This window comes from Phascolarctos cinereus, unplaced genomic scaffold (genome assembly GCF_003287225.1).
Source record: "Phascolarctos cinereus isolate Bilbo 61053 unplaced genomic scaffold, phaCin_HiC Scaffold_9;HRSCAF=440, whole genome shotgun sequence".
Taxonomy (NCBI): domain Eukaryota; kingdom Metazoa; phylum Chordata; class Mammalia; order Diprotodontia; family Phascolarctidae; genus Phascolarctos; species Phascolarctos cinereus.
In genome coordinates, this window is record NW_027556402.1 from 2508422 (window position 1) to 2532915 (window position 24494).

Here is a 24494-nt window from a genome sequence, read left to right on the forward strand (position 1 = left end):
CTATCCCCAAGGCCTAGATTCCCCTCGAACCATCACCTACGCCTGCTGAAATCCTGGTCATCCTTCAAGGCCAACTCCAATCTACCCCGAATGCTTGCTGAGCTAAAAGTCTAATCTCCGTGTCCTCTGAATTCAGAGCCCACTGCTGGCAGCTGTCTTGTGCAGGGTCCCTTCCACTGGACGTGTGGCCGTCTGTTCCCATCTTCTCCCCACCCCCAACAAGAAGGCAGCTCCCATGGGTGGGACTGGGCCTCGTCTGACTATCTCTCATTGTCCAGCACAGGGCTGTCTTCCTCCTAGGTGCCAGAGCCGTCTTTTAAAACAACTGTGTCCCACTACTAGCCGTGTACCCCAAGGAGATCAGAGACAGAAAGGTCCCCCACATACAAGCATTCCTATCAGTAGGCTTGGGCTAACAAAAAATGCAAACAACCGGGACCCCCGTTGAGTGGGAAATGGACGCGAGAGCACAATGGAATATCACTGTTTGGTAAGAAATGACCATCGAGGAATTCCCAGAACGCTGGGAGACCTGTGTGGGGGAAGGGAGCTGGGCTGGAGCCCGCCCCATCGGGCTGGGCACGGGTCCTGCCTTCTGTGGGCAGGGACGTGTGCTCTGGCCCCCTGCCCTGGGCCACATACGGCCGCAGGCTCTTGGGTGATGCTCGAACACCCCCATAATGGGGGCCTGGGTGGCCAAAAACACAAAGAGAGGGCCCTCACGTGTTCTTTCAAGGCGGCCTCTGCTCTGGGACCCAATTGGGCTGGCTCTCCCTCTGACTTCTGGCAAGGGGGTGGGGAGGGGAAGGAATTTCTCCCAGCCCTCTCTCCCTGAGCCCCAGCAGCTACACAGGAACAGTCAGCAAAAACACAGGCTTGCCCAGGTAAGCCTGAGCCTGGACCTCGAGCCCCAGGCTGCCCTTGGGGGAAACCGCTGGGAGGCATGCGGAGCTGAAGGGTCAGTGCCCAAGCAGACTTTCTAGGAGCTCTGGACTAGTGACCACCCAGATGAGTGGGAGTGCTCCCACCCCCCTGGGAGAATGCTCCCTTGCCCTCCCCCCCCGGGAGTGCTCCCCCCCACGACAGTGCCTACCTATCCAGCAAGCCCACCCAGTGGTCTGGTTTGGTTTAAGTGTCTGCCCAGGAGCACTTCGGAGTGTTTGGTAAGAAGCACAGCTTTTGTGAGGGAGGAAGTCAGTCTTCTGCCTCCAGCACTGAGCACCTACCCAGAAGGGACGTCCTTCAGCCCTGCCACAAGCCATCCCTCAGTTTGACAAAAACATTCCCCAGGAACGCTGGGCCAGTGAGCCCAAGGGGGACAGAGGCCCGATTCCCCCTTTGGGGGGGGGTCAGCTTCCCCCAGTTGTACTAAGGACCTGAGCCCTTTATGGGAGGGGGCGGCCCCAGCTGTGGGTAGCATTGAGGCAAAGGAAAGCAAAGGAAGCGGAGACGAGACAAACCAGGCTGGCGGACAGAAGGCTGGAACTCAGAAGCAAGGACAGGCAGGTGAGCATGGCAGATGGCATGAGGGCCCTCCACGGGGCCAGGGATGGACGCGAGGCACGATCACAGGAGAAGAGGGAAGAGGAGAGAACGGCCCTGGGTCTTCAGTCCAAAGCCCCGGGGTCAAATCCCACCTTAACACCCGCACTACCCAGGCACCTCTTCACCTCCCTTAGCTTCTTCAGCTAGAAAACCAGGGGCTTGGCCCCAGGCCCTCCAAGGTCCCTCCTACATTCAGAGCTGTTGTTTTCCTTAAAGGCAGCTGGGTAGGGCAGTGGCCAGAGCATGGAGCCTGCAGATCGGAAGGTCCGAGTTCAAATCCAGCCTCAGATGCTGAGCCGTGCCTTACAAAAAGGAAGAAATGGGGAAACTGACTCCCAGGGACAAGGTGCTGTGCTCGTTGAGGGCCAAGGCCACTCCCTGAGACACTTGGGGGCTCAAAGAGGGACTGGTGATGCCAGTGCTTCCTGGCCGCATGACTTTCAGCCTCTGAGGCAGCCCAAGCCTCAGTTTTCCCATCTGTAAAAAGAGGGCAACAGTACCTGTGGCCCCTTCCTCACAGGGTGGCTGGGAGTATCAAGCGACACACTGTTAGATAAAGTGGTTTGTGAACCTTAAAACCGCACTCGGGCTAGTAATAGTGGCCCTAACAATCCCTGAATACTTGCAAATCCTTCTCCTACGCAGGGACCATCACCCCAGACGACCTAGCAGTACAGGTTTTTTGGATTAAATAATTGAAAAGCCAAGAAATCTGTGAGCAGATGGATTCCTTGTTGTGCAACAAAGGGCCGTCTGAACCCAAAAAGAGGGCTGCGAATGTCTGGTTCTCCAAAAATCCCCAGCGGGTCTGAGAAACACTGAGAAAAGCTGACTGTCTGTCACACACACACACACACACACACGCACACGCATAGACACAAACTGACTGTGTGTCACACACACACATGCAGACATGCACATACAAGCCGACTGTGTCACACATGCACACATATGCACACACAGACACACAAGCTGTGTCACACATACATGCACGTGCACACACAGACACACACAAGCTGACTGCCACACAGACACACATGCACACACAAGCTGTCAGTGTCTCATACACATAAGCTGACTGTCACACACACGTGCACACACCCTTACATGCGCACACACACACACACACACACACACGTGCACACACGTGCACACACCCTCGCCACCACCCCTTCCAGGGCTGCTGCAAGGCCAGCCTCCCCTCCATCTCTTCCATTTGTAGGTAGGCTCACCGGTTTACCCTTAGATCTGACCATTACACACCCAGGCACTGGTACCCAGCTCCACACAGCGCCAAAGCAGGGAAAATGCCCCGCTGAAATCCAGGCACACCAAGCACCTGCTACAGCTGAGGGAAGGAGGCTCCTGCCACTGCCTGGCCCTCCCCCACACCCCCTCCTCACTTGCTCTCCAGCTCCCCAGGGCTCCTGGGCATCTCCGTAGGGCATCCAGGCTCCCCAGGCTCAGGACGCCTGCTGCTCTACACCAGCCTGCTGGCTAGCTCTCCCTGAACTGGTCCTGAATGAAGGCTGCAGCTAAGGGGCCCACACAACAAAGGACTGAGCTGACTCTGTGAGAAAGCCCCCAGCCCCTCCTCTGCTCAGCACGCTTTGGAGCCACTTGGGAACAGAGAGGATTCTCCATCAGCACAGAAATGGCCCCATCTCATGGCTCATCATCTCAGGCACGAGGAGAAGTAGTGTGACCTGGGGTGTCTGTCTGTCTCTCTCTCTGTCTCTCACACACACACACACACACACACACACACACACACACACCATTTCTAACGGAAGTATTCTAGCACTAAGCCCTTTTCTCTCCCCCCACCCACCACATAAGTACACACAGAACTTATCCCCCCCCATCTTCTCGGCTCCCTCAGGATTTAAAGCCCAGCGGATACCCCTTTTCCCGGGCAGCCCCGGGTTCGCCCTGAATTCCACGGCATGTATGGCCCCGGACTTGAGATCTCCTTGACCTCTAGACCAAGGGGCCCTGCCCATGCCAGGATGCCCAGCTCAAACTTCACAGGACTCCGTCCCACCAAAAGCCCAGCTCCACCTCGCCTGGAGCGTGTCCCCTGCTCGCCTCGGGACCCCACCGCCTTAACCCTTCAAGCACCCTCAGAAAACCCGCCAGCCCCGGCCACAACGAGACCCACCGAAAACAGGAGCCGGAGGCGGCCACCTACTTCTTCTCCCCGTGCAGGCAGCTAACAAAGGAGCCAGGCACAGGCTGTAAGAGCCCACCACCAGCAAGGTCAGCAAGGTGGCATCGCAGGGTCGCTGCGACCCGGCCGGAGGGCTCAGGGTAGAATTGATGAAGACCCCGGAAGAAGCCTCAGTCTCTGTGCAGCTGCGGAAGCCTCCGGGTCCGCTCATTTAAAAGGATCAGAGCCGGCTCAAGCCACTCGAGCTGCAGCCATGTTCCCGCTCCCGCTTCTTCTGCTCACTCTGAGTGAATCAGGAGGCGGGGTGGGGGGCGCATCTGTCAGCTTGCTCCAAGGTATGCGTGATCACACAGCGGGTAGGCAGAGGACCGGCCTCAGGAATGGGGATGCCGAGCCCTCCAGGAGCATCTCCACCGGCTTGGAGAGCCGGGGGGGGGGGAACCCTGGGGGGAGGAACCGACCCGCACACAAAGCACAATGCAAACTCCTTTGGAGCTCTGGTTAGCTCCAGCACGGAGACAGGGTGGCCAAGTAACATGGCAGGCAGCTTTCCAGGGGAGAAGCTCCCAAAGACCCTGCCCCACGGCCAGAGCCTCTCCCTAATGTCAGGGCACCCAGAGCGCCCACCAGCCTCCCCCCTGTAGCCTGGGGACATGGGGAGGGGGGGCGGGGGCCCAGAGGCACCACTCACCCGCATCTCAAGGCGTCTTAAGTGGAACAAGGATTTGTTGTATTTAATACACACACACACACACACACACACACACACACACACACACACGACTACACCATATCTTATATCATCACAGATTCAACGGCACCCCAGGGGGGAAGTATCCTCAAGGAGAAACACTCAGTGACATTCCATTTTAACCCCTCCCTTCACTCCCCGATGTAAGCATCCCCAGTGTGCCTCTGGAATAGAAAACCACACAGTCTACGAGATGCTAAGTCCAAATTCAATGACTGGGAAAAGGGGGTAATTCAATCGCATTCAACTCAACCAGCATTTATCACACACCTATATACAAGTCCTCATAAAGACCTAAGACAGGACAGACTACAATAGGAGCACTGCATTCAAAGGGGTCTCTGATCAGATACAATCAAATTGGCAGATACTCCTCCAATGGATGAGAATCTTCTTCAAAGCTCCATTCCCCAAGCATCCAGCCTGGAGCCCGTCTAGACTGTTAACCTGCTGGGATCCCTAGCATCCTTCAAACACAGATCGGGTGCCCTTGCATGAACAAAGCCTTTCTCTCCATACACTTGATTTCCTTGTGTACCTCTCCTCTCTCCCACCCCCCAATCTTTCCCTCCACAAAGAATTGTTTCATTTTCATCTTCCTTGCCCCACAACAGGAATGCAAAGTCGGAAAAATATGCGCATAATGGATCATATCAATAATTAAATCAGAGTCACATGATTCTTTCAAAATACTTTACCTTATGGAAGGAATGGAGGGATAATGTAACAGATGCACAAGTAAATAAATGTAGAAAAAACCTGGACAACATGCAACACCCATTTCTGCTATTAAAAAAAATACTAACCAGCACAGGCATACATAAATGTTTCTTTAATACGTGAAGTAATATTAGGGGCAGCTAGGTGGCACAGTGGATAGAACACTAGCCCTGGATTCAGGAGGACCTGAGTTCAAATCCGGCCTCAGACACATAACACTTACTAGGCTGTGTGACCCTGAGCAAGTCACTTAACCCCATGCCTAGCCAAAAAAAAAAATGTGAAGTAATATCTAACTAAAACTAAGAGCTATAAACTAGAGGGCTTCCATTAAAACTTGGGCAAAGCAAGGATATTCATTATTAGTACAAGAACTGTCAGCTATTAAGAAAGATAAATGTTGGGGGCAGCTATGTGGCACAGTGGTTAGAGCACTGGCCCTGAAGTCAGAAGGACCTGAGTTTGAATCTGACCTCAGACCAAACACTTGACACTTACTAGCTGTGTGACCTTGGGCAAGTCACTTAACCCCAATTGCCAAAAAAAAAGAGAGAGAGAAGGAAGGAAGGAAGGAAGGAAGGAAGGAAGGAAGGAAGGAAGGAAGAGAGAGAGAGAGAGAGAGAGAGAGAGAGAGAGGAGAGAGAGAGAGAGAGAGAGAGAGTGAGAGAGAGAGAGATGAATTTCAGGAATAAACAGATGCAAAGAAAAAGCAAATATTCCATTTTGTAGATGATTTCATGATTTTAAACCCTATGGAGTCAAATAAAATATTCACTTCAGTCACGTCCAACTCTTCATGACCCCATTTGGGGTTTTCTTGGCAGAGATACTAAAGTGCTTTGCCATTTCCTTCTCCAGATCATGAGGAAACTGAGGTAAACAGGGTTAAGTGACTTGTTCAGGGTCACACAGCTAATAAGTGGCTGAGGTCATATTTGAACTTAGGTCTTCCTCACTCCAGGCCCAGTGCGGTATCCACTGTACCACCTAGCTGCTTGATAAAATATTACCTGAAACAATAACTTCAGCAAAGTAGAAGGATATAAAACAAACCCATGCAAATCACCAGCCGAAGTATTCCCAGCAAAACCCAACAGAAAGAGATGGAAAAAGACACTTCATTCAAAACAAGCAAAGAATGTATAAAATACTCAGGAATCGACCTATCAAGACATGCACAAGAAATCTATGACTATGACTACAAAACACTTTACAAAAATAAAGATCGGCCTAAGTAAGTAGACTGATATTAATTGCACATGGCCGGGCTGTGACAATACAATGAAAATGACAATACTACCTAAATTATTTTATTTCTTCAGTGCCGTGCCAATCAATGGATTACTTTAGAGTTAAGTAAAAACAAGAAAACTCATCTTCAGAAACCAAACATCAAGGTTCTCAAGGGAAGTAATAGGGGAAAAGGCAAGAAAAGAGTATCTAGCAGTCGCAGGTCTTAAAACTATATGAAAAAGCAATAATCAAACAGCTGCTATTGGCTAAAAACCAGAAAAGTTAATCAGCGGAACAGATCAGTGCAAAAACCAGAGACTTCAGCTCTTAGGATTCACTACCCAACAAGACTGAAACAGCCTGGCTGCCCACCATATGTCACACTATGCTTCAAACGGAGACACGGCCTCGAAAGAAGAGGCCACCTCAGAAGAAAAAGGGGAAGGACAGAAGAGAAATGCTTTTTGCTGCAGTGCACGTGGGAAGAATTCATGACCAGATAAAGGATGAAGAGGATCACAGAAGATATAATGGGTAATTTTGACTGCATAAGAAGGAACAGGTTTTGCACAATAAAACCAATACTGTTAAATTAAAAGTAAAACCATTAAGGGGCAGCTAGGTGGCACAGTGGACAGAGTACCGGTCCTGGATTCAGGAGGACCTGAGTTCAAATCCAGCTTCAGACACATAACTCTTATAAGTTGTGTGACCTTGGGCAAGTCACTTAAACCCACTGCCTAGCACCCCCCTCCAAAAAAAAGTAAAACTGTTAACTGGGAGAACTCTCTGCAGACCCTGAACTCTGATACTCAAGGCATACAAGGAACATAACTGAATACACAGTGTCCCAAAAGTCTTTGTGCATTTTTAAGCCTAAAACTGTGCTAAGGCTTTTAGGACACCCTATATAAAAATGACAGCCACTTCCCAATGAATCAGTCATCAAACAGTATAAACAGGTACTTAGTTCTCAAAGGAAGCAATCCAAGGAATCAACAGCAGCTGTATAAAATGATGCTCCGATCACCATGAATGAGAGAGATGCAAATTAAAATAACTCTGAGGTTCCATTTCATACTTAGCAGATTAGTAGAGGTGACAAAAAGGAAAAACAACATTTGCTGGAGGGGCTGCTGGAAAACAAGTGCACTGGCACATAGCTGGTGGAGCTGCAAGTTAGACTAGCCCTTTTGGAACGCATTGTTGTAACGATGCCCAAAAGCCACTGGACTGGTGACCCAGCGAGACTTTTACTAGGCCTATGTTTCCCCAAAGAGATCAGAACAATGGGAAAGACCTGCACATGCACAACATCAATAGCAGCTCTTTTTTTTTTTTTTACTGGATACTGGATAAACATGTTATGTCTTTGGCCATTCTTTGCATCTTCGTTTAGCACAGTGCTTGGCACATAGGAGGCACTTGATAAATGCGTGTTGATTGATGGATGTAATGGGTATTATTAAGTCATAAGAAATGGATGGTTTTTAGTGTTGCAAAAATAAAAGCCAAAAAAGGGTCACTGAAACTATTTTTAAAAATTTTAGGGTGGGCAGCTAGATGGTGCAGTGGATAGAGCACTGGCCCTGAAGTCAGGAGGACCTGAGTTCAAATCCAGCCTCAGACCAAACTTGTCACTTACTAGCTGTGTGACCCTGGGCAAGTCACTTAACCCCAATTGCCTAAAAAAAAAAATTACACAGTGGAACAGAAAGAAGCTGAGAGGCAAGGACAAAAAGGGCAGCTTGGAAAACAACCTGTTGGATGCATCATAAAAAAAAATTTAAAGTAAATCGAAGACAATAGTCATAGTTCACATCTCACACCTTTTTTTCTGTCTACTTTGTATGTGCACATAGGTTTTCTTTTCTTTGTGGGGGGGGGTGTTAAATTCAGAATAAACAATTAAAACCAAACACTGCCTGTTAAGTTGAATACTGATCATTTTTGAGGCAGCCTGACCCAGAGGCTGGGGAGCCAGAAGGACCAGGGTTCTGACACATAGCGACTGTCTGACCTCTCAATAGCCCTGTAGTGCGTGCGCGTGCGCGCGTGTGTGTTCAGTCATTTCACAGTGTGCCTAGGGGATGACAGCACTCCATGGACATGATCCAGATTAGCCTAAGCCCAGGACACGAGCACCTATTTTACTTCACTCCTTCTGGTCTTGCTCACGCCCCCCACTGAGCTCTCTTAGGCTGCAGGAAGGATAGATCACCTTCCTGTCCAAACCCCAGTACCTGCCCAGGGGATGCCACACAGGGGCACGCTCCCCTAAATGCACGCTCACTCCAGCACATTCTAGAAGGAGGTCTGATGATCTGTAGGCAACGTCAGATCTTCCTGCTGAAAGGCAAACATTCTGAGAACGTCTTAGAAATTGTGTGCATTTGTCTCCTAAATAAAACGTGCTTATGAAGGCCAGGGAAATAAGAATATCTGTCACGTGGAGGACATTAAACATGCATCCCAAAGCCAGGCAGCGTCTGAGCCAAGGGAAGGCTGCCAGGAAGGCAGTGCTCAGGTCCAGGGCTCCTCAAGCTCACAGGAGCCTAGAGCTAGAGCAGCCTCTTAGATCGTGTTCCACGTTTTACAGAGGGGGAAACTGAGGCCCACAGAGGAACGCCTCCAAAAGCTTGTCCAAGGACTAAATGCCAGTGCCAGGCCTGGAAGCTGCGCTCGCTGACCCGGCTCCGACTGTGTGATGCTTGAACCCTGAGGCCGCCTAAGAATGTGCTTGGGGAGGAAGGCTGGGAGGGAAGCGAAGAGGCAGAGATGCTCTGCGTGGAGAGCAGGCCTGTGGGATGTGGACTGTACGTCCAGGCCCTGTGATCCCAACACACCTTCCACTGATGGAAGGCCCAGGAGCCACGAGAAAGAGGGGCTGTCCATAGCCTCCTCAAAGGCGCCCCGATCCTCAGTTTCCTCTGCTGTAAGACGAGGGGCCCCAGGGACCATCCCGGCTCTAAGGCTGGGAGCCCGAGACAAGACTGGCCTTGCTAACCACAAATGCTGTTAGGTTTACATGGGTTTTTTTTTTTTTAGCATTTTCCCCAGTTTCCAAGCACTTGTCTCCTCTCCCTGCCACTGCTGTCCTTCATCCTCCACATAACCCAACAGCATCGACCTGTAGTCAGGACTGCCACAAGCAGATGCCACCGCTGGGTCCTCCTCAGGGCCGGCAGCGCGCTGGGCTCAGGCGCAGCTCCTAGAACTGTACCCATGTAGGAGGCGCAGAACCCCAGGCGCTCCTTCAGGGCCTTCCCATCCCATCGGCACTCCTCTTTTGGTAAATCTCAGCCCTCTTCCCCCACTCAGAAGGAACACTCTGAGGACAGGGCTCACACCCCGTCACCATTCACAACGATCGCCGGATTCCCCGCCACGCACCATCTGCAGAGCTTCCCTCCGTGTTTTCTGGGGGCAGTTATTCAAACCACCTTCTCCATGAGTCATCGCCTCTTTCCCCGGCTGGTCGGGTAGGGCTGGGGGCGGAGCTGCCTTCCCAGGGTGGCGTGGCTCCACACGCCCCATGCTCAGAGACGCGTTCATCACCTTGTCTCTGCACGCACTGCCGCTCTATGAGCCGTGGCCCGGGCGTTCGGGTCTGTCAGAAAGCAGCCTGGCCCCCGGCTCACTGGCTGCGCCTTCCACCCACTGCCCCGGCCCCAGGTGAACAGGCAGCCAAGCCCCCTCCTCCAGGATGGGCAGCGCGTCCGCCCACTTTGCTTCCACCTCCTCCATTTTGCGGTTATGGCCACTGACCACCAAGGGCCTGGCTCGGACCACACACAAGTGCCCCTCGGAAACGGAGGCCAACCATGACGAGGCCCCCACGAACAAAACCAGCCTGAGCCACCCAATCATGCCCCACGCGAAGGTGCCTGGCGACGCCTCACTGCCTTCCCCCAGCGGGCCTTCCTTTCAGCTTTCTGGAAGAGCATCTGGAGGGCAGACACGTGGCGTTGGGATGGGAGCGAAAGAGGTGGGGATCGTTACTGGCGATGGGCGGCAGGACAACATCGCAAACAGCTCGGGCGGCCGCAGAGGGGAGTTCTGGACCCCAAGATCAGGCCACCCCCGCTTTTCTGCTGTTTCCTTGTCTGAGGCAGAAGCTCCAAAGAGCCAGAGCCGATTAGCAACCGCAACACGGAAAGATTTCTTGCAGAAACAGTCATGCCCGCGCAGCCCTAAATTCTGTTCCCAAGTTGGAGAATTCCTGAACTGAAGCGCATTTCCCGACGTATGCAGCGGCTTCTGGGAGAAAGAAGAGAAGGGTCCACACAGTCCTTAGACAGCAGGGGCATGGGGGTCACTAATCTGCGCATAAGGATCCCTACAGGCCACTGGCAACTCGGTTGTAGTTTTATTTCACCAAATATTTCCCAATTAAATTTAATCTGGTTCAGGCACTAGTGCGCCTTGTGTGCCCCGTGTCTGGCACCTCTATTATACAGTATCCTACCTGGATAACAAAGTCAGCGCTTGGACTGTGTGGGTCCAAGGGGAAAGGCAGTCTACATCAAGAGGTGGCAGTGTCAGGGAAAGAAGACTCAGCAGAATGCCCCAAAGTCACCCCCGTCAGAAGACCAAGCTGAGGCCTCTTTTTGAGAGGAGAGGTGAGCTGCCGTACACCTGTTTACAGTCTCCTGTGTCTTCTGCCTGGAAGGCTGTCCTGTGTCCAATATGCACCAGGTACCTTGAGTGCTTGTGCGGGCTCTGAGGACTTCTTTTTACCACAAATGCTCGTGGACTAATGGGCGTTTCCGGCATCACTGAAGGTTTGCAAGTGGATGATCACTTAGAAGATTGCGATTCGTGCTGAATTCGCTGACCCCTGAGGTCTCTGCCAAACGTTCTGTGGAAAGGGCCCCTGGATTCGTGGTCAGAGGACTGGGGTCAAATGCAGGCACTGTCAGCTGTAAGTTTTGTTCTTATACAAGTTACTATCCTTTCTCTGGGCCTCACTGTCCTCATCTGTAAAATGGAGAGGTTGTACAAGACAATTCTAAAGCTCCTTGCCAGTTCTAAATCCTATCATCCTATGGTCCCGTGTTTACTTGAGGTTTTTAAAAAATGCAATCAAAAGAGCAAAGAAAAGGGGCAGCTACGTGGCACAGTGGATAGAGCTCTAGCCTTGGAGTCAAGAAGACCCGAGTTCAAATCCAGCCTCAGACACTTGACACTTACTAGCTGTGTGACCCTGGGAAAGTCACTTAACCCCAATCATCTCACTGAAAAAGAAAGAAAAAAAAAAAAGGAAAGAAAAGCCACAGTGGGTCAGGAACAAGTATTTTATATTATTACATGCTATAAACGTAATGTCATAAATATATTTATATTTTTGTAAACTATAGCCATTAGCTATTTCAGAATCCATTTTATTCCTTAGTTTTTTCAAAGGAAAGGAGAAACTACAGGCAAATTAAGAATAAAATGTCTTAATAATTAGCCAGAAATATCAATTAAATTAACAATGGCCTCACTATAGGAGCAAGGGCCTCACATTATGGGCCTTTAAAAGGAGCTGGGTAATGGTTACTGGGCTTAGAAGTTAAAGCCAAGAACTAGAGCACTGCTGAATGCCCCTCCCTTGTTTTCTACATTAAAATTTAATGATTCATCCATTCCAAGAACTCGCCGAGTGCTTTTACACACACACACACACACACACACACACACACACACACAGTTTAGTCTCAGCATCTTGGGCTTGGTTTCTGCCTCCCACATGTTTTAGGGAAAGGCTTGGAAAGGCAGGTAGGCTTGGGATAACTTAGGATACAGCCTGGGGGAGAGAAAGTGAGGGCATCTCAGCAGCTCCCCCTAAAGAGTTCAAGAGCCCACTGTGATGAGGCACAGCTGCTCCTCCCTAGGGGAGGCAAGCTCTGTTCATGGCCCAGTTCTATGGCTGTGCAGAACCCACACCAATACACATTGAGCCCCGAGCCCCCATTCCATCCAGCAGGCCACCACTGCCTGGTCATGCAGCCTCAAACCCCAAACAAAAGCATTTAATTAAGACACAGAATAGCATCACTCACAAGAGTGCATGGAAACAGCCTCTCGGTGCAGGGACAGATGAAGGGCAGACACGGCCAGGTGGTCCCCCATCTCCTCTCAGCATGATCTCGCGCCAGGGTGGAGAGCTGGCTCTTACAGACCCACAGGATGTCTTGGCCACCGCTCCCTCCATCCACACGCGGGCAGTCTCCTCCTCCCATCCACCCTCCTCCCTACACTAACCCAGCCCACAATTTGCCTCTTCATCTCGGCTCTCTCCCATGGGGCTCCCTTGGAAGGCTGCCTCCAGTGAATTTCTTTCTGCTCAGCAGCACCCCAGGATGGCCCAGTGCTGAGCCTGGTCCCTCTCCAAGCCCTCTGGCCTGCTCTCTGGGCCAATCATCCCATATCCCCCAGCTCCCTTGCCTGAGAGCTCCAGGCCCTGCCCCTGAGGCTCTGACTGAGCATTTCCACGGAGGAGAGGCCATCCCTGCCCAGGTCACCTAGCACAGCAGAGGCCCCAGCCTCTGAAAGCCCCAGAGACCAGGGAAGCCACATGGCTCAATAGGTTTGTAGGAGAATGCCATTCTGGGAAGATAAAAAAAAAAACAGGCTCTTGTGATTTTTGTCTGCTTGTAGAAACAGACAGCATCCACTTGGAAGGGACCAAGTCTTATCCCCCCATTTTGGAGAAGGGGAAACTGAGGTGGCCAGAGAATAGTAGAACCTCGGCCAAGGTCGCACAGTCAGCCAGCGGCAGGACCAAGATTTGAACCCAGGACTGCTGATTCCAAAGCCAGAACTCTTTCCATGGCCCCAGTAAAGTCAGCAGCTCTTAGAACTGAGCTCTGATTTTGTTCAGTCGTCTTCAGTCACGTCCAAACCTTCACGACTCCACTGGGGGGTTCTCTTGGCAGAGACACCGGAGTGGTTTGCCATTTCCACCTTCGGTACAATTTACAGATGAGGACACTGAGGTGAACAGGGTGAAGTGACTTGCCCAAGGTCACAGTAAGTGTCCGAGGCTGGATTTGAACTCAGGTCTTTTGGCCTCCAGGCCCAGAACCTAGCTGCAGACCAGCCAGTGAGCTCTGGCCAACTGGCTGGTACATAAGCAGCCACTCTCCATGATTCCTCAGAGCCTCCTGCAGAGCAGTGCATGAGAAGGTCAAAGCTGGACGCTGGCGAGGGACTCCCTGGCCATCATCCCTCCAGACTCCTCTCTCTCCCCATCCCCATGCCTAGCACTGTGCTAGTCTGAGGAGCTAAATATGGCAGCCCCCCCTACACACACACACACACACACACACACACACACACACACACACACACAGAGTGTTTTATGTGTTTTGAAAGGAGTCTCCTTACAACAACCCAGTGGGGCAGGTCGTGAGAAGACTAACACCATGTAAGCCCATTGTACAGAGGTGGATGCTGAGGCCCAGAGTGGAGAGGGGATTTAGCTCATGGTGGGACCAGGCTCATCACCACAACTGATCACTTCATGGATTAATGAAGCCCATAACAATTAATCATCACTGATACCCAGGCTGCCCCCCACCACTGCAGCAGACCAGGCTGAGCTTCCTGAGGTCCCCAGCCCTGAGGGAAAACATCAGAGGCATGGGCCATCCCTCATCATCCCTCCTGAAGCCATGCAAGGTCACACGCTTGGGAGAACCGGAGGATCACAAAAGGAATCTTGGAGGTCACCGAACTCAAACTTCCCTCCATTTTTCAGGTGAGGAAACTGAGGCACAGAAGGATGAAGTGACTTGCCCAGGGTCACAGAGTATCCGAGGCTGGACTTGAACCCCAGGTCCTCCCATATCCAAGGCCAAAGCCCTAGCCACCGCTCCATACTGCCTCACTCTAACTCTGAGTGAAGCTTCACGGGAGTCACTCTTCTAGCAGAAGCCCTGGGCACCAGGCCTGAAAACAGTTCAACGAGACTTCTAGAGACAGGAATGTACCCTCCCCCCCAAACACGCTCAGACACACCAACCACGCTTCTCCATGACCCGAGGCATTTCCTGCGCACCGTGGGCTGAGGACCACAAACATCTGAAAAGCATCAAAGACAGGGCCTGGGCCTGATTTCACACATGCCTCTGAAAGGGCCCCTGGCCCCCTCTCCAGGCTCCCCTCTGGGACCACTCAAGGCTGCTGTCCAGCTCGGTCCCAGGAAGGAATTGATGGAAAGTGAAGAATCGGCCCCAGGAATTCTGGCTGCTTCCCTTGGAGCTTCCTGGGGGAGGGGAAGAGGGAGGGGGAAGGACCCCTAGCCAACACACATTTGGTTTCCATTTCCCACCAAACAGGCTCTCTTTTGTGTGCCCAGCACAGACGCACAGACCCACGGCCCATCGGACACTTGGCTGGTTCTGCCTTCTTAACTCTTTAGTGACCAGCCCCTGCCTCCCCCCAGGCCACCCACTCTCCATTCCGGCTTGTAACAGACTGGATTTGAACTTGGGTCCTCCTGACTCCAGGGCTGGTATTCAATCCACTGCACCCCCTAGCTGCCCCTTGCAGTGAATTCCTAACAAATACAGCATGGCTAGGTCCAGCCCCAAGTGTGTCACTAATGGTCAGAAGGGAGATTCTAGGGCTCCTTGAAGGCTGGTTCTGTACCCCAAAAGGTCACGGAGGGGAAGACTACAAAAGCTTGGCCTTTTCTGTCCCCTTCCTGGACAGGTGGATTTGACACAAGTTAGGCGAGTCACTGAACCTCCCCAGGACTCCCCAGGCCCCCCTCCTCTGGGCCAGAAGGCCCTGGAGGTCCCTTGCAGCCCTAGACCCAGAAGCCCAGGTCTTCCCAAGCACGGCGCCCACCCCACAGTACTGTGTGAAGTCGGCCACCGAGCCTCCCTGGGTCATGGGGGCCAGGCAGATTTGGGTAGAGATGTAGCGGTAAGAGCTCTCCCCACTCCCTCCAGCCCTCTGCTTGGGTGCTTGGTCACGGAGCACAATTCTTCTCTCTAATTTCCTACCAGGTCTCTGGGAGCCTTCCAGAGACATTCACTTTTCTCAGCAACTGAGGCAAATTAGCTCCAAAGCAGGACTGTAGCATGGGAAGGAGCCTTGGAGTCTCCCAAGCCCAATCTGCCCACTTCCTAGAGGACAAGTGAGGCCCAGGAAGGGGAGTGAGGTTTGTCCTAGAGCATATAGCAGACGGCTGGCAGAGCAAGTTCTATGATCCAGGCCCACGTGGAGGCGGCCACTGCTCCTACTGCCATCCCTAGTCCTTCTAGGAGGACTTCTGGAGGCTTTCCTGACCAAGCTGGCACCACACAGCTCCCACAGCTGCGGCCCAAGGAGGACCTGCCCCTCTACTGATGAGCCCTGTGGCTCACCACGTCCTTGCTGACCATGGCTCCTCACCCCATGGTCGGCAGAAAGCCATTGATCAGAGTGGTCCAAGCCCACATGTACAAAAATCTTCATAGCAGCTCTTTTTGTGGTGGCAAAGAATTGGAAATTGAGAGGATGCCCATCAACTGGGGAGTGGCTGAGCAGATTGTGGTATATGAATGTAATGGAATGCTATTGTGCTGTAAGAAATGATGAACAGGCTGACTGCAGAAAAACCTGGAAAGACTTGTATGGTCTGATGCTGAGTGAAGTGAGCAGAACCAAGAGGACTTTGTACACAATAACAGCCACATTGTGTGATGACTAATATTGTTAAACTGAGACCTTCTCTCAGCATTACAAGGATCTAAGACATCTCCAGAGGCCTCGGGATGGAAAATGCTGTCCACATCCAAAGAAAGAACTACGGAAGTCGAATCGCTATCACTTATTTTTACCTTCTGTTGAGTTTTGTTTCATCTTTCTGATGGTTCCTCGTATTGGTTTTAATTTTTACTTACAACTTCACTAATGTGAAAATATGTTCAATAGGAATATAAATGTAAAGCCTATATCAGATTGTGAGCCATCTTGGGGAGGAAGGGGGAGAAAAATTTTCAACTCAAAAGCACATGGAAGTGATTGTTGATAAATCAAAATAAATTAATAAAATTTAAAAAAAAAAGAGTGGTCTAAGGGCTGCATTGGCGAGGAAGGCCCCCATCACTCTTCAGGTGAAGACTCATCAGGGATGCCAGAGTGGGGAGTTTCTGATCGAGTGTGGATTGGGCTAAATGTTCACTGAAGTCCCTCCCCAGTCAGCTGTTAAGAGTATGACTGACCTCTCTCCTTCCTGTCCACACACCTTTGAAGGGTGGTGACGAGAGTGGAGGCCACACTGACCCCATTCTCCTGGGTCTTTTCTGAAGGTGACCAACCCACACCCACTCAGCTGCCCTCAGGATCCCTGCCTGCTTATCTTAGTATAACACCCGTTTCACTAGCTTCTCTCACAGAAGCAGCAGGTCTGCTACTCTGTCTTTAAGGGTCAAGCGGAATGTTATAGAGGTGGTAGTTTTAACTTAAACTTTTTAGCTTTTAGCTTAAAGATGCTGGAGGGATATTATTTCCTAATGAAACTATGTCAATCTTGATCTTGCAAAAATGATTCTTGGGGCAGCTAGGTAGCACAGTGGATAGAGCACCAGCCCTGGATTCAGGAGAACCTGAGTTCAAATCCGGCCTTAGACACATAACACTTACTAGCTGTGTGACCCTGGTCAAGTCACTTAACCCTACTGCCTAACCCCCCCCCAAAAAAAGATCCTTGAAAAAGTTTTTCTTTGGTATTTTGGGGGAACTGAAAGATGAGATCGTTTGCAGTGATGGCTAGAGGCAACGCCAGCCTTAATCTTATATTTGTAGCTAAAATGATGGAAATAGTTTACATATTTGTGTTAGGATTGATTGCACTGTCCATAAATGGTATAGCCAGTAACTTTAATGTCCAGTTAATGACAGGAAATTAGGGGTTTTGCTATACAGATAGATATGCTTTCTACTGCTTATGGGAAAAGGGTTTTTTCTAGTTTATTAAATAATACATAATAAACTGGGGCAGGTTAATTAATAAAAGAGACATCGTGACCGTAGTTATTCATGAGGACTATGCAAAGAGAGTCCTGGATTACCCTGGACCTCCGCTTAGCAGGGTAACACGTCAATGAGCCAGCTGAGGGGTGTCCCCCAATGAGGCTGGCCGACCTCATAACCTTGCTATGGGGGAAAGCTAAAACCCAGGCCAGTGGAGGCTCTCAAGCGGCTACAAGTGTGAGGCGGAGAGAAGGAAAAGGCCTCCACGACCTGGCTGGCTTCCCTCCTCCACCACGTTCCCTCTTGCCCGACATTCAGAAAGACGGTCACTCGTCAAGCTCTGTGGCCCGGCCCCTCACACAAGGCCTGTGGCAGCTTCCCATCCTGAAGACCACTGCCAACACTCTCAGCTGGAAATGGCCAAGGAGGCTTTGAAGCCCCCTCCCACTAACCCCTGTCTCTCCCTGTCTTTAGGACTCAGTTACTGTTCCTGTAAAATGGGCCTGGCCTCGGGCACATCCACCTGCCATTCTACGATCACCCTGCCCACATCTTGCATGGACTTCTGGTACAGAAGCAACACAGAAGGGAGGCAGGCCTACACAGGTAGCTTCCAGCTCCTGCCCTCAGAGACCCAACTCTGGATTCCAGAACCAGGTGTTTACACCCACGATCAGTCTAAAGGCTGGGCCTTCCTGGGCAATCATCCATATCCCAGGCTGTAGGGAAATATCCCTGCACAGCCAAGAACCGGGATCAGAGCACCACACCAGGCCTGCATTTGGGAGAGGCAGTGTGAAGGCACAGACAGGAGAGCCATCCTTGCGGCCATGAGGGCCCGGGTTCAAGTTCCCCACACACACTGGCTGTGTCACCCAGGGCACGAGTTTCAACCTCCTGGCTCCCACTGAGACGCTAAGAGGAGAAGACACGGGGCCGCGCTGGTGGGAAGGAGACAGATGAGAACCCGGGGAGTGGCTCAAACCAGAGAGCATCCTCGCTGGCACCTTCCAGTTGGTCAGAAGAGCAGAGGCAGGTGATAAGGTCAAAGAGAAGCGTGCCACCCCAGCCGGGGAAGCCAGCAGCCGAGGGCCACCGATTCTTACCAGAACTGGACACGCGCCTGGCTCTCGGGGGGGACAAAGCGCGCTCGGCGTGGAAAGTCCTGGACTCGGCGGTGCTTCGCCTCCGACAGGAAACTGACGGCCAGACTTTCATCTTGGGAACAGGGATTTTACTGAGTCCCAAGGGGTCATGCTTAGACCCATTTCTGCCAGCCACGGGTGGCGATTTCGGTGTGGAAGCCTGTGGGAAAACAGAAAACATTTAATTCCCATAACTGGGCTGATCCTCTTTTGTTTCCTAGTGGTGGTTCCTTGAGAGATAAACAGTTAAATAGCACTTTGTTTAATAGAATGATTTTTTTTAAAGGGAAAACCTAAAAGTAAAAATCTGGCTGGAAGAAAGAGTCAGAGGATCTGGATTCACACCCTGTCCCTAACTGCCTCTGTGCCCTTGGAGAAATCACTGCACAGCCTCAGTTTCTCCCCACTGAGAAGCCTGACAGTCAGGACAAGGTGATACCAAAGGCCCCTTTGTTTCTCAGTCCTAGACAAAGGCGGGGACCACCTGTTCCAAAGGGCAAAGCTGCCTAGCTGACCGCAGTCCCAACCTGGGAGCCTCTGGGAGAAAGACTGGAGGGAGGAGCAGGTGGGTCTGGGGGCCAGGGCCCGGGGAAGAGCCTCCCTCAGCAGTGTCCCGACCAGACCCCCGAGAGCCGGGCTGAGTGCCAATGTGTAGAGGGCAAAGCTGCGGGAGCTGGACCAGAAGCCATGATCCCAAACTGCCAGGCAGACAACCTTCTCTTCAAAGGGAGGCCCGCTTAACCTTTAATACTCTAGGGGAAGGCCAGGAACCTAGAGGCATGCTTCACTTTGGCAAACACCAGCCAAACTGTCTCATTAATGGTAATTTGCACTTGGGACTTAAAATACAGGATTCAGCTGCAGCCTTCTCCTGCCACTAACAGCTAACTCCATTTGAGTGAATAGTCCAAATGCCTGGCTCTGTGTCCATCATAATGTCCAACATGAACACCTCTAGGTTTTGAGCACCAGGCTTAGAGTCAAGAAGAGCTGGTCTCAAATCCTGCCCCAGATATTTACTAGCTATGGGAAACAGGCCAAGTCACTTAATTGCTCTGTGACTCAGTTTCCTCATCTGTAAAATGAAGGAGCTGGACTCCATACAAAGGCCTAACACTCCTCAAGAAGGCTCAGGTCAGCCCTGATGCCCTGGGTCCCCCACTCAGGCCTAACCCAGGGCCAGCCTCCATGTATCCACCAATACTGACCCAGGGTAGGATGGGAACACAGTGAGAGAAAGGGCTTGGCCCGCACTGCCCCGCCTCAATCTAAGCAGCAGAAATCAGCTACAACCTCCCAAGAGGACCTAGTCTCAACCTCAGCTCGGACTTGAAAACACGGACAAGAAGGACAGGCCACGTCTCGGGCCTGGGAATAAATTTCCTGCTGTAAATGCTGGCTGAGGAGGGAGGCGGAAGAGTATCAGTGCTCCAAGGAGGAGGTCTTCCCCCTTCATATTTAGGGGCACAACGTCCAAGCTTCTGGATACCCATTCTCCCGATGGCCACCGAATGATGGAGTTCCCTTTCTCCACCATAAATCTGCTAACACGCAAGGTCTCCCTCACGAGCTTAGGCTATGCCCCCCGAGCCACAAAGCCTCCCGCCCTACCCAGGGAAGAATGAGGCCAACGCTTCGCTCAGGTGCAAGGCCTTCCCGGAGCTGGGCCAGCCTCTCCTTCAGACTCTAGAACGACCCATGAGGGCTCAGTTGGACAGACAACCAAAGCCCAAGGGCATTTTAGAAAGCTGAAGGCCAACAGGTCCAAAGCTAACAAATGAGCTTTAACCACCTGGATCCCTGAAGGGTCCCTAAGAGACTCTTCCAGCACCTCCTCATCCTTGCAGGACCCAGAAGGATGTGCGTCTAATGATTCCTCAGATGACACTTCTAACCATCCTCGGTCACGGAGCGCACGCAGCTGGTCAGCACACAGAAGCCAACTTTTCTCCGAGTTTCAAGGCTCCCGGCGGTGTGGGGAGGGGACGGCAGCCTCCATCTCCTTGGAGGCAGCCCCAGAAGTGACAGCTGAACATTCCTCCCTGTCACTCTCTGGCCAGGAAGTGCTCTCAGCTTAGGCAGACTGACCCTCCATCCTAGAATCACGGGATCGCATTTAAAGGGACCTCAGAGACTGGATTCCAACCGTTAACTCAACAGGACCCAATCCACAAATGGCCGTGTGGCCTCTGCTTGAACCCCTCCAAGTAAGGGGGAAGCATCATCTCTCCCGGCAGCCCCTTCCACGCAGGGACACCAGCCTTAGGAGGTGGGAAGTGTTTCCCTGGACCTGCATCTGTGCACCTTCCCATACCCCCGTGGCTCTTGTTCTACCCTCTGGAGCCAAGCAGAACAAAGTTAATTCCTCTTCCACGGGATAGCTCTCCCCATACTTAAAAAGATGGAGGTCACGTCCCCCATCTCCTTTCAACTGACTCTCAATATAGCCTAGCCTTGAAACCCCTGACCATACTGGTCACCCTCTGTCCTCCAGACACTTCCAAGGTGAAGAGTCTGGATCCAAACATGCTATTCCCAACAGAGTCTGACCGGGTCAGAGGCCAGCGAGTGGTCCCAATATCTCTGTAGGTGGGTACCCCTATGGCACTCTTAATGACCTCGCCCCCTGGCACATCTGCTTTATGCTGACTCCACAGTCCCCACAGACACCCATGCACTGTTCTGGCCAGGCCCTCCTCCACCCTGGAGCTGATTTTTTAAGATGCAAATTCAGGATTTTATATTTATCTCTGTCAAATGTCATCTTATCAGATTTAATCCATCATCCTAAGCAGCTCACATCTTTCGGGATCTTACTTCCCACATCCAACATGCTAATAATCCCTCCCAGCTTTGTGCTATTGGCAAATCTGATCAGCAAAGCCATCTATGCCTTCATTAGAATTGTTGATCAAAGTGTTAAGCAGCACGAGGCTGACAGGCCTGGTGCACTCCATCAGAGGACCCCCCCCAAAGCTGACAACCCCATTAGCAACCAGTCGAGGGGTGTGCTCATCGGATGAGCTCCGATGCACCCAAACGCTCTGTCATCCCCGATGGCCATTCTGCCACCGGCCCCCACGTGAAGACCCTCCCTCTGACTTGGCAGAACCTGGGGCTCCAGCCCTCCACCTCCCTGAGCTTCTCCAAAGTTTTCCCTTTCAAGTCACCAGTGACTAACTCAAATCTCCACCCTTAGAGGATGCATCATCACAACAGGTCTGGCAAGTAGAAAAGGTCTTTTAAACTGAAAAAAAGGAATAAGAAGGGAAGGGTCTGTATGAAGCAAAAGCAAGCAGGGAGGGCAATCCAGGCAGGGGGAACAGCCAAGGCAAAGGCATGGAGAGTGGAGATTGGAGGACTGTCAGTACGAATTGGAGAGAAGGCCAGTCTGGAGAGTCCATAGAGTGAAAGAAGACGAGTAACGCATGAGGCTTGGATGATAAGTCGAGGCCCAGTGGTGAAGGGCCTTAAAAAAAAACAACAACAACAAAACACAGTCTACGCTTGATCCCAGAAGCAGTCAGGCAGTCAATGAGCACATATTAAACACTTACTGTATGTGTCAGTCTCTGGACTGATACCTGGGGAGATACAGAAAGACAAAAGACAGTCCTCAAGGAGCGCATGGTCTGACAAAGCAGACAACAATGAGGCCAGGGAAGCTACACACCAGAATAACAGGGGAAAATTAAGAGAGGGAGGCCCCAGGGGCAGCTAGATGGCTCAGTGGATGGAGCACCGGCCCCGGATTCAGGAGGACCTGAGCTCAAATCCGGCCTCAGACACATAACACGTAGTAGCTGTGTGACCCTGGGCAAGTCACTTAACCCCATTGCTAGCCAAAAGAAAAAAATAAAACAAAACAAAACAAAAAGAGAGGGAGGCCCTGGGATCAGAAGGGCTTGGGGAAGGCTTCTGTACAAGGTGGGATTTGAGATGGGCCTGGAAGGAGGCCAGGGAAGTCAGGAGGCACAGCAGAGAGCGTTCTGGGCTGGGGGGACAGCCACAGAGCGTGCCCAGGGCCCAAAGACGGAGGGTTGTGTTCAGGGACATGCAGAAAGCCTGGGAGGCCAGGAGGCAGAGCAGAGAGCATTCTGGGCTGGGGGGACAGCCAGAGAGCATGCCCAGAGCCCAGAGATCAAGGGTTGTGTTCAGGGACAGCCAGAAAGCCAGGGGCCCTGGATAGAAGAGGACGTGTTGGGGAGCGAAGTATGATACTGGACAGGAAGGACAGGCTGGGCGATGAAGGGCTTCAAGGGCCCAACAGAGGATTCCATCTTTGACTCTGAAGGTGATTCGGAGCCTCTGGGGGTTACTTAGTGTCTGGGGAGAGGGGCAATGTGGTCAGACCTGGGCTTTATGAAAGTTGCTTTGGTGGCTGAGTGAAGGATGGGTTGGAGTGGGGGGAGCCCGAGGCAGGCAGCTGCCCCCCCCACCCCAGCAGCCATTGCAACAGTCCCAGTGTGAGGTGATGAAGGCTGACACTGGGGGGTGGCCACGTCAGAGCAGAGGAGGGGGCGCATTTGGGAGATGTCGCAAAGGGAAAACCAACAGGCGTTGGCCATGGCTTAGATCTGGCTGGCGATAGACAGTGAGGAGTCCAAAGAGGTGCTGGTGCACCCACAGTAATAGGGAATCTGGGAAGAGGGGAGGGTTTGGGGGAGAGAGAAAGAGTTCAGTTTGGGACATGCTTCCAAGACGTCTACAGGACGTCTATGGGAGCCTGGAGGTCAGGAGAGAGGTTAGGGCTGCACCCATCGATCTCACAGTCAGCGGCACAGAGATGCTGGCTGAATCGATGGAGCCTCTGAAGGGCAGGGGAGTGGCCTGGTCAGACCGTGGCAGGGAAGGGTCTGAATCAGGGCCACAGCTCTGGAGGGGAGAGGTCGTCCAATGGGAGAGATGCTGGGGAAGAGGAAGCAGGAGGCTTGTCTGCTGATTGGAGGGATGGTGGGGAGATGGAGTCCACACTGAGATGACAAAGCGGGAGGCTCGGAAGAATGGTGGAACCTTCCACAGAAACGGGGAATTCTGGAGGTGACCCACAAAGATAATGAGCTCTGTGGGAAAGCGGAGTCAGGAAGACCCAGGTTCAAATTCTACCTCAGATAGTTACTGGCTGTGTGGCCCTGGGCAAGTCACTTCACCCCTGTTTGCCTTGGTTTCTTCAACTGTAAAATGGGGAGAAAAATCATTGCTGCCTCCCAGGGTTGTGGTTGCACACATTCAAGGATCTGCTCTTATGATTATTCTTTGCGGTCTTGTTTGCCTTCTTCAGTCCCTGGGAACATCCGGACTTTAATCACAGTACTCAGACAAGGTCTCCTCACCTGGTGGCTGACCCCTGGGGGCTGGCCATCCAGCTCACACTGGCCCCAGGTCCGATAGATTCTCACACAGCCCATGTCACAATTTACAAGCAAATTACTTTCTACCCACCCTCCCTGTCGAGTGTGAGACTTAGGTAGACAAGTGCAAATTGGTGCCAAATGCCAGCAGGCCAAGTTCCTCCGGCCTCCCATTCCCCTCCCACTCCTCGCCCCACCCGGCGCCCACTGATCCCTTCCAGCCCACCATCCCCCAATTCCGTGGCCTAATGGAGATGCCAGCCAAGCCTGGAGGTGGGGGAAGACTCAAAGCCCTGAGTTTTTATCATCAACCACTACATGTCTACAGCTAGTCCAAGTTTGCAAAGGCAAGTGTATGCATTTACTCACATAAGCACCCTGTGGGGTAGGTAATACCACTATTATTGCCCCCATTTTACAGGTGGGGAAACTGAGCTCAGAGGGTAGCTTAGGGAACTTGCCCAGTAGGTGGGAGACAGGAAGACTTGAACTCAGGTCTTCCTGGCTCCAAGTCCAGCACTTCAGTGCTGCCAGACAGGCTAAGAACCCTCCAACACAAATCCACCTCCATTTTGAAGTCGCACCATCATCCCAACTGCGGGTGTGACTTTTGAGCCATTTCCAGG

At 51.9% G+C, this 24494-nt stretch overlaps 1 protein-coding gene across 4 annotated transcripts in view; it reads right to left on the bottom strand.

Moving 5' to 3' along the window:
* MTUS1 (microtubule associated scaffold protein 1) overlaps positions 1-24494 on the bottom strand; it is a 118804-nt gene that overhangs the window by 53497 nt on the left and 40813 nt on the right. For 2 of the 4 annotated variants that reach the window (XM_020976769.2, XM_020976770.2), the window contains one exon: positions 18479-18677. In XM_020976769.2, the coding sequence (XP_020832428.1) occupies positions 18479-18677 (199 nt within the window). Of the gene's footprint in view, positions 1-3706; positions 3959-12466; positions 12575-18478; positions 18678-24494 lie in introns of those variants that run through there. The other 2 variants (XM_020976774.2, XM_020976772.2) reach the window with 2 other exon arrangements.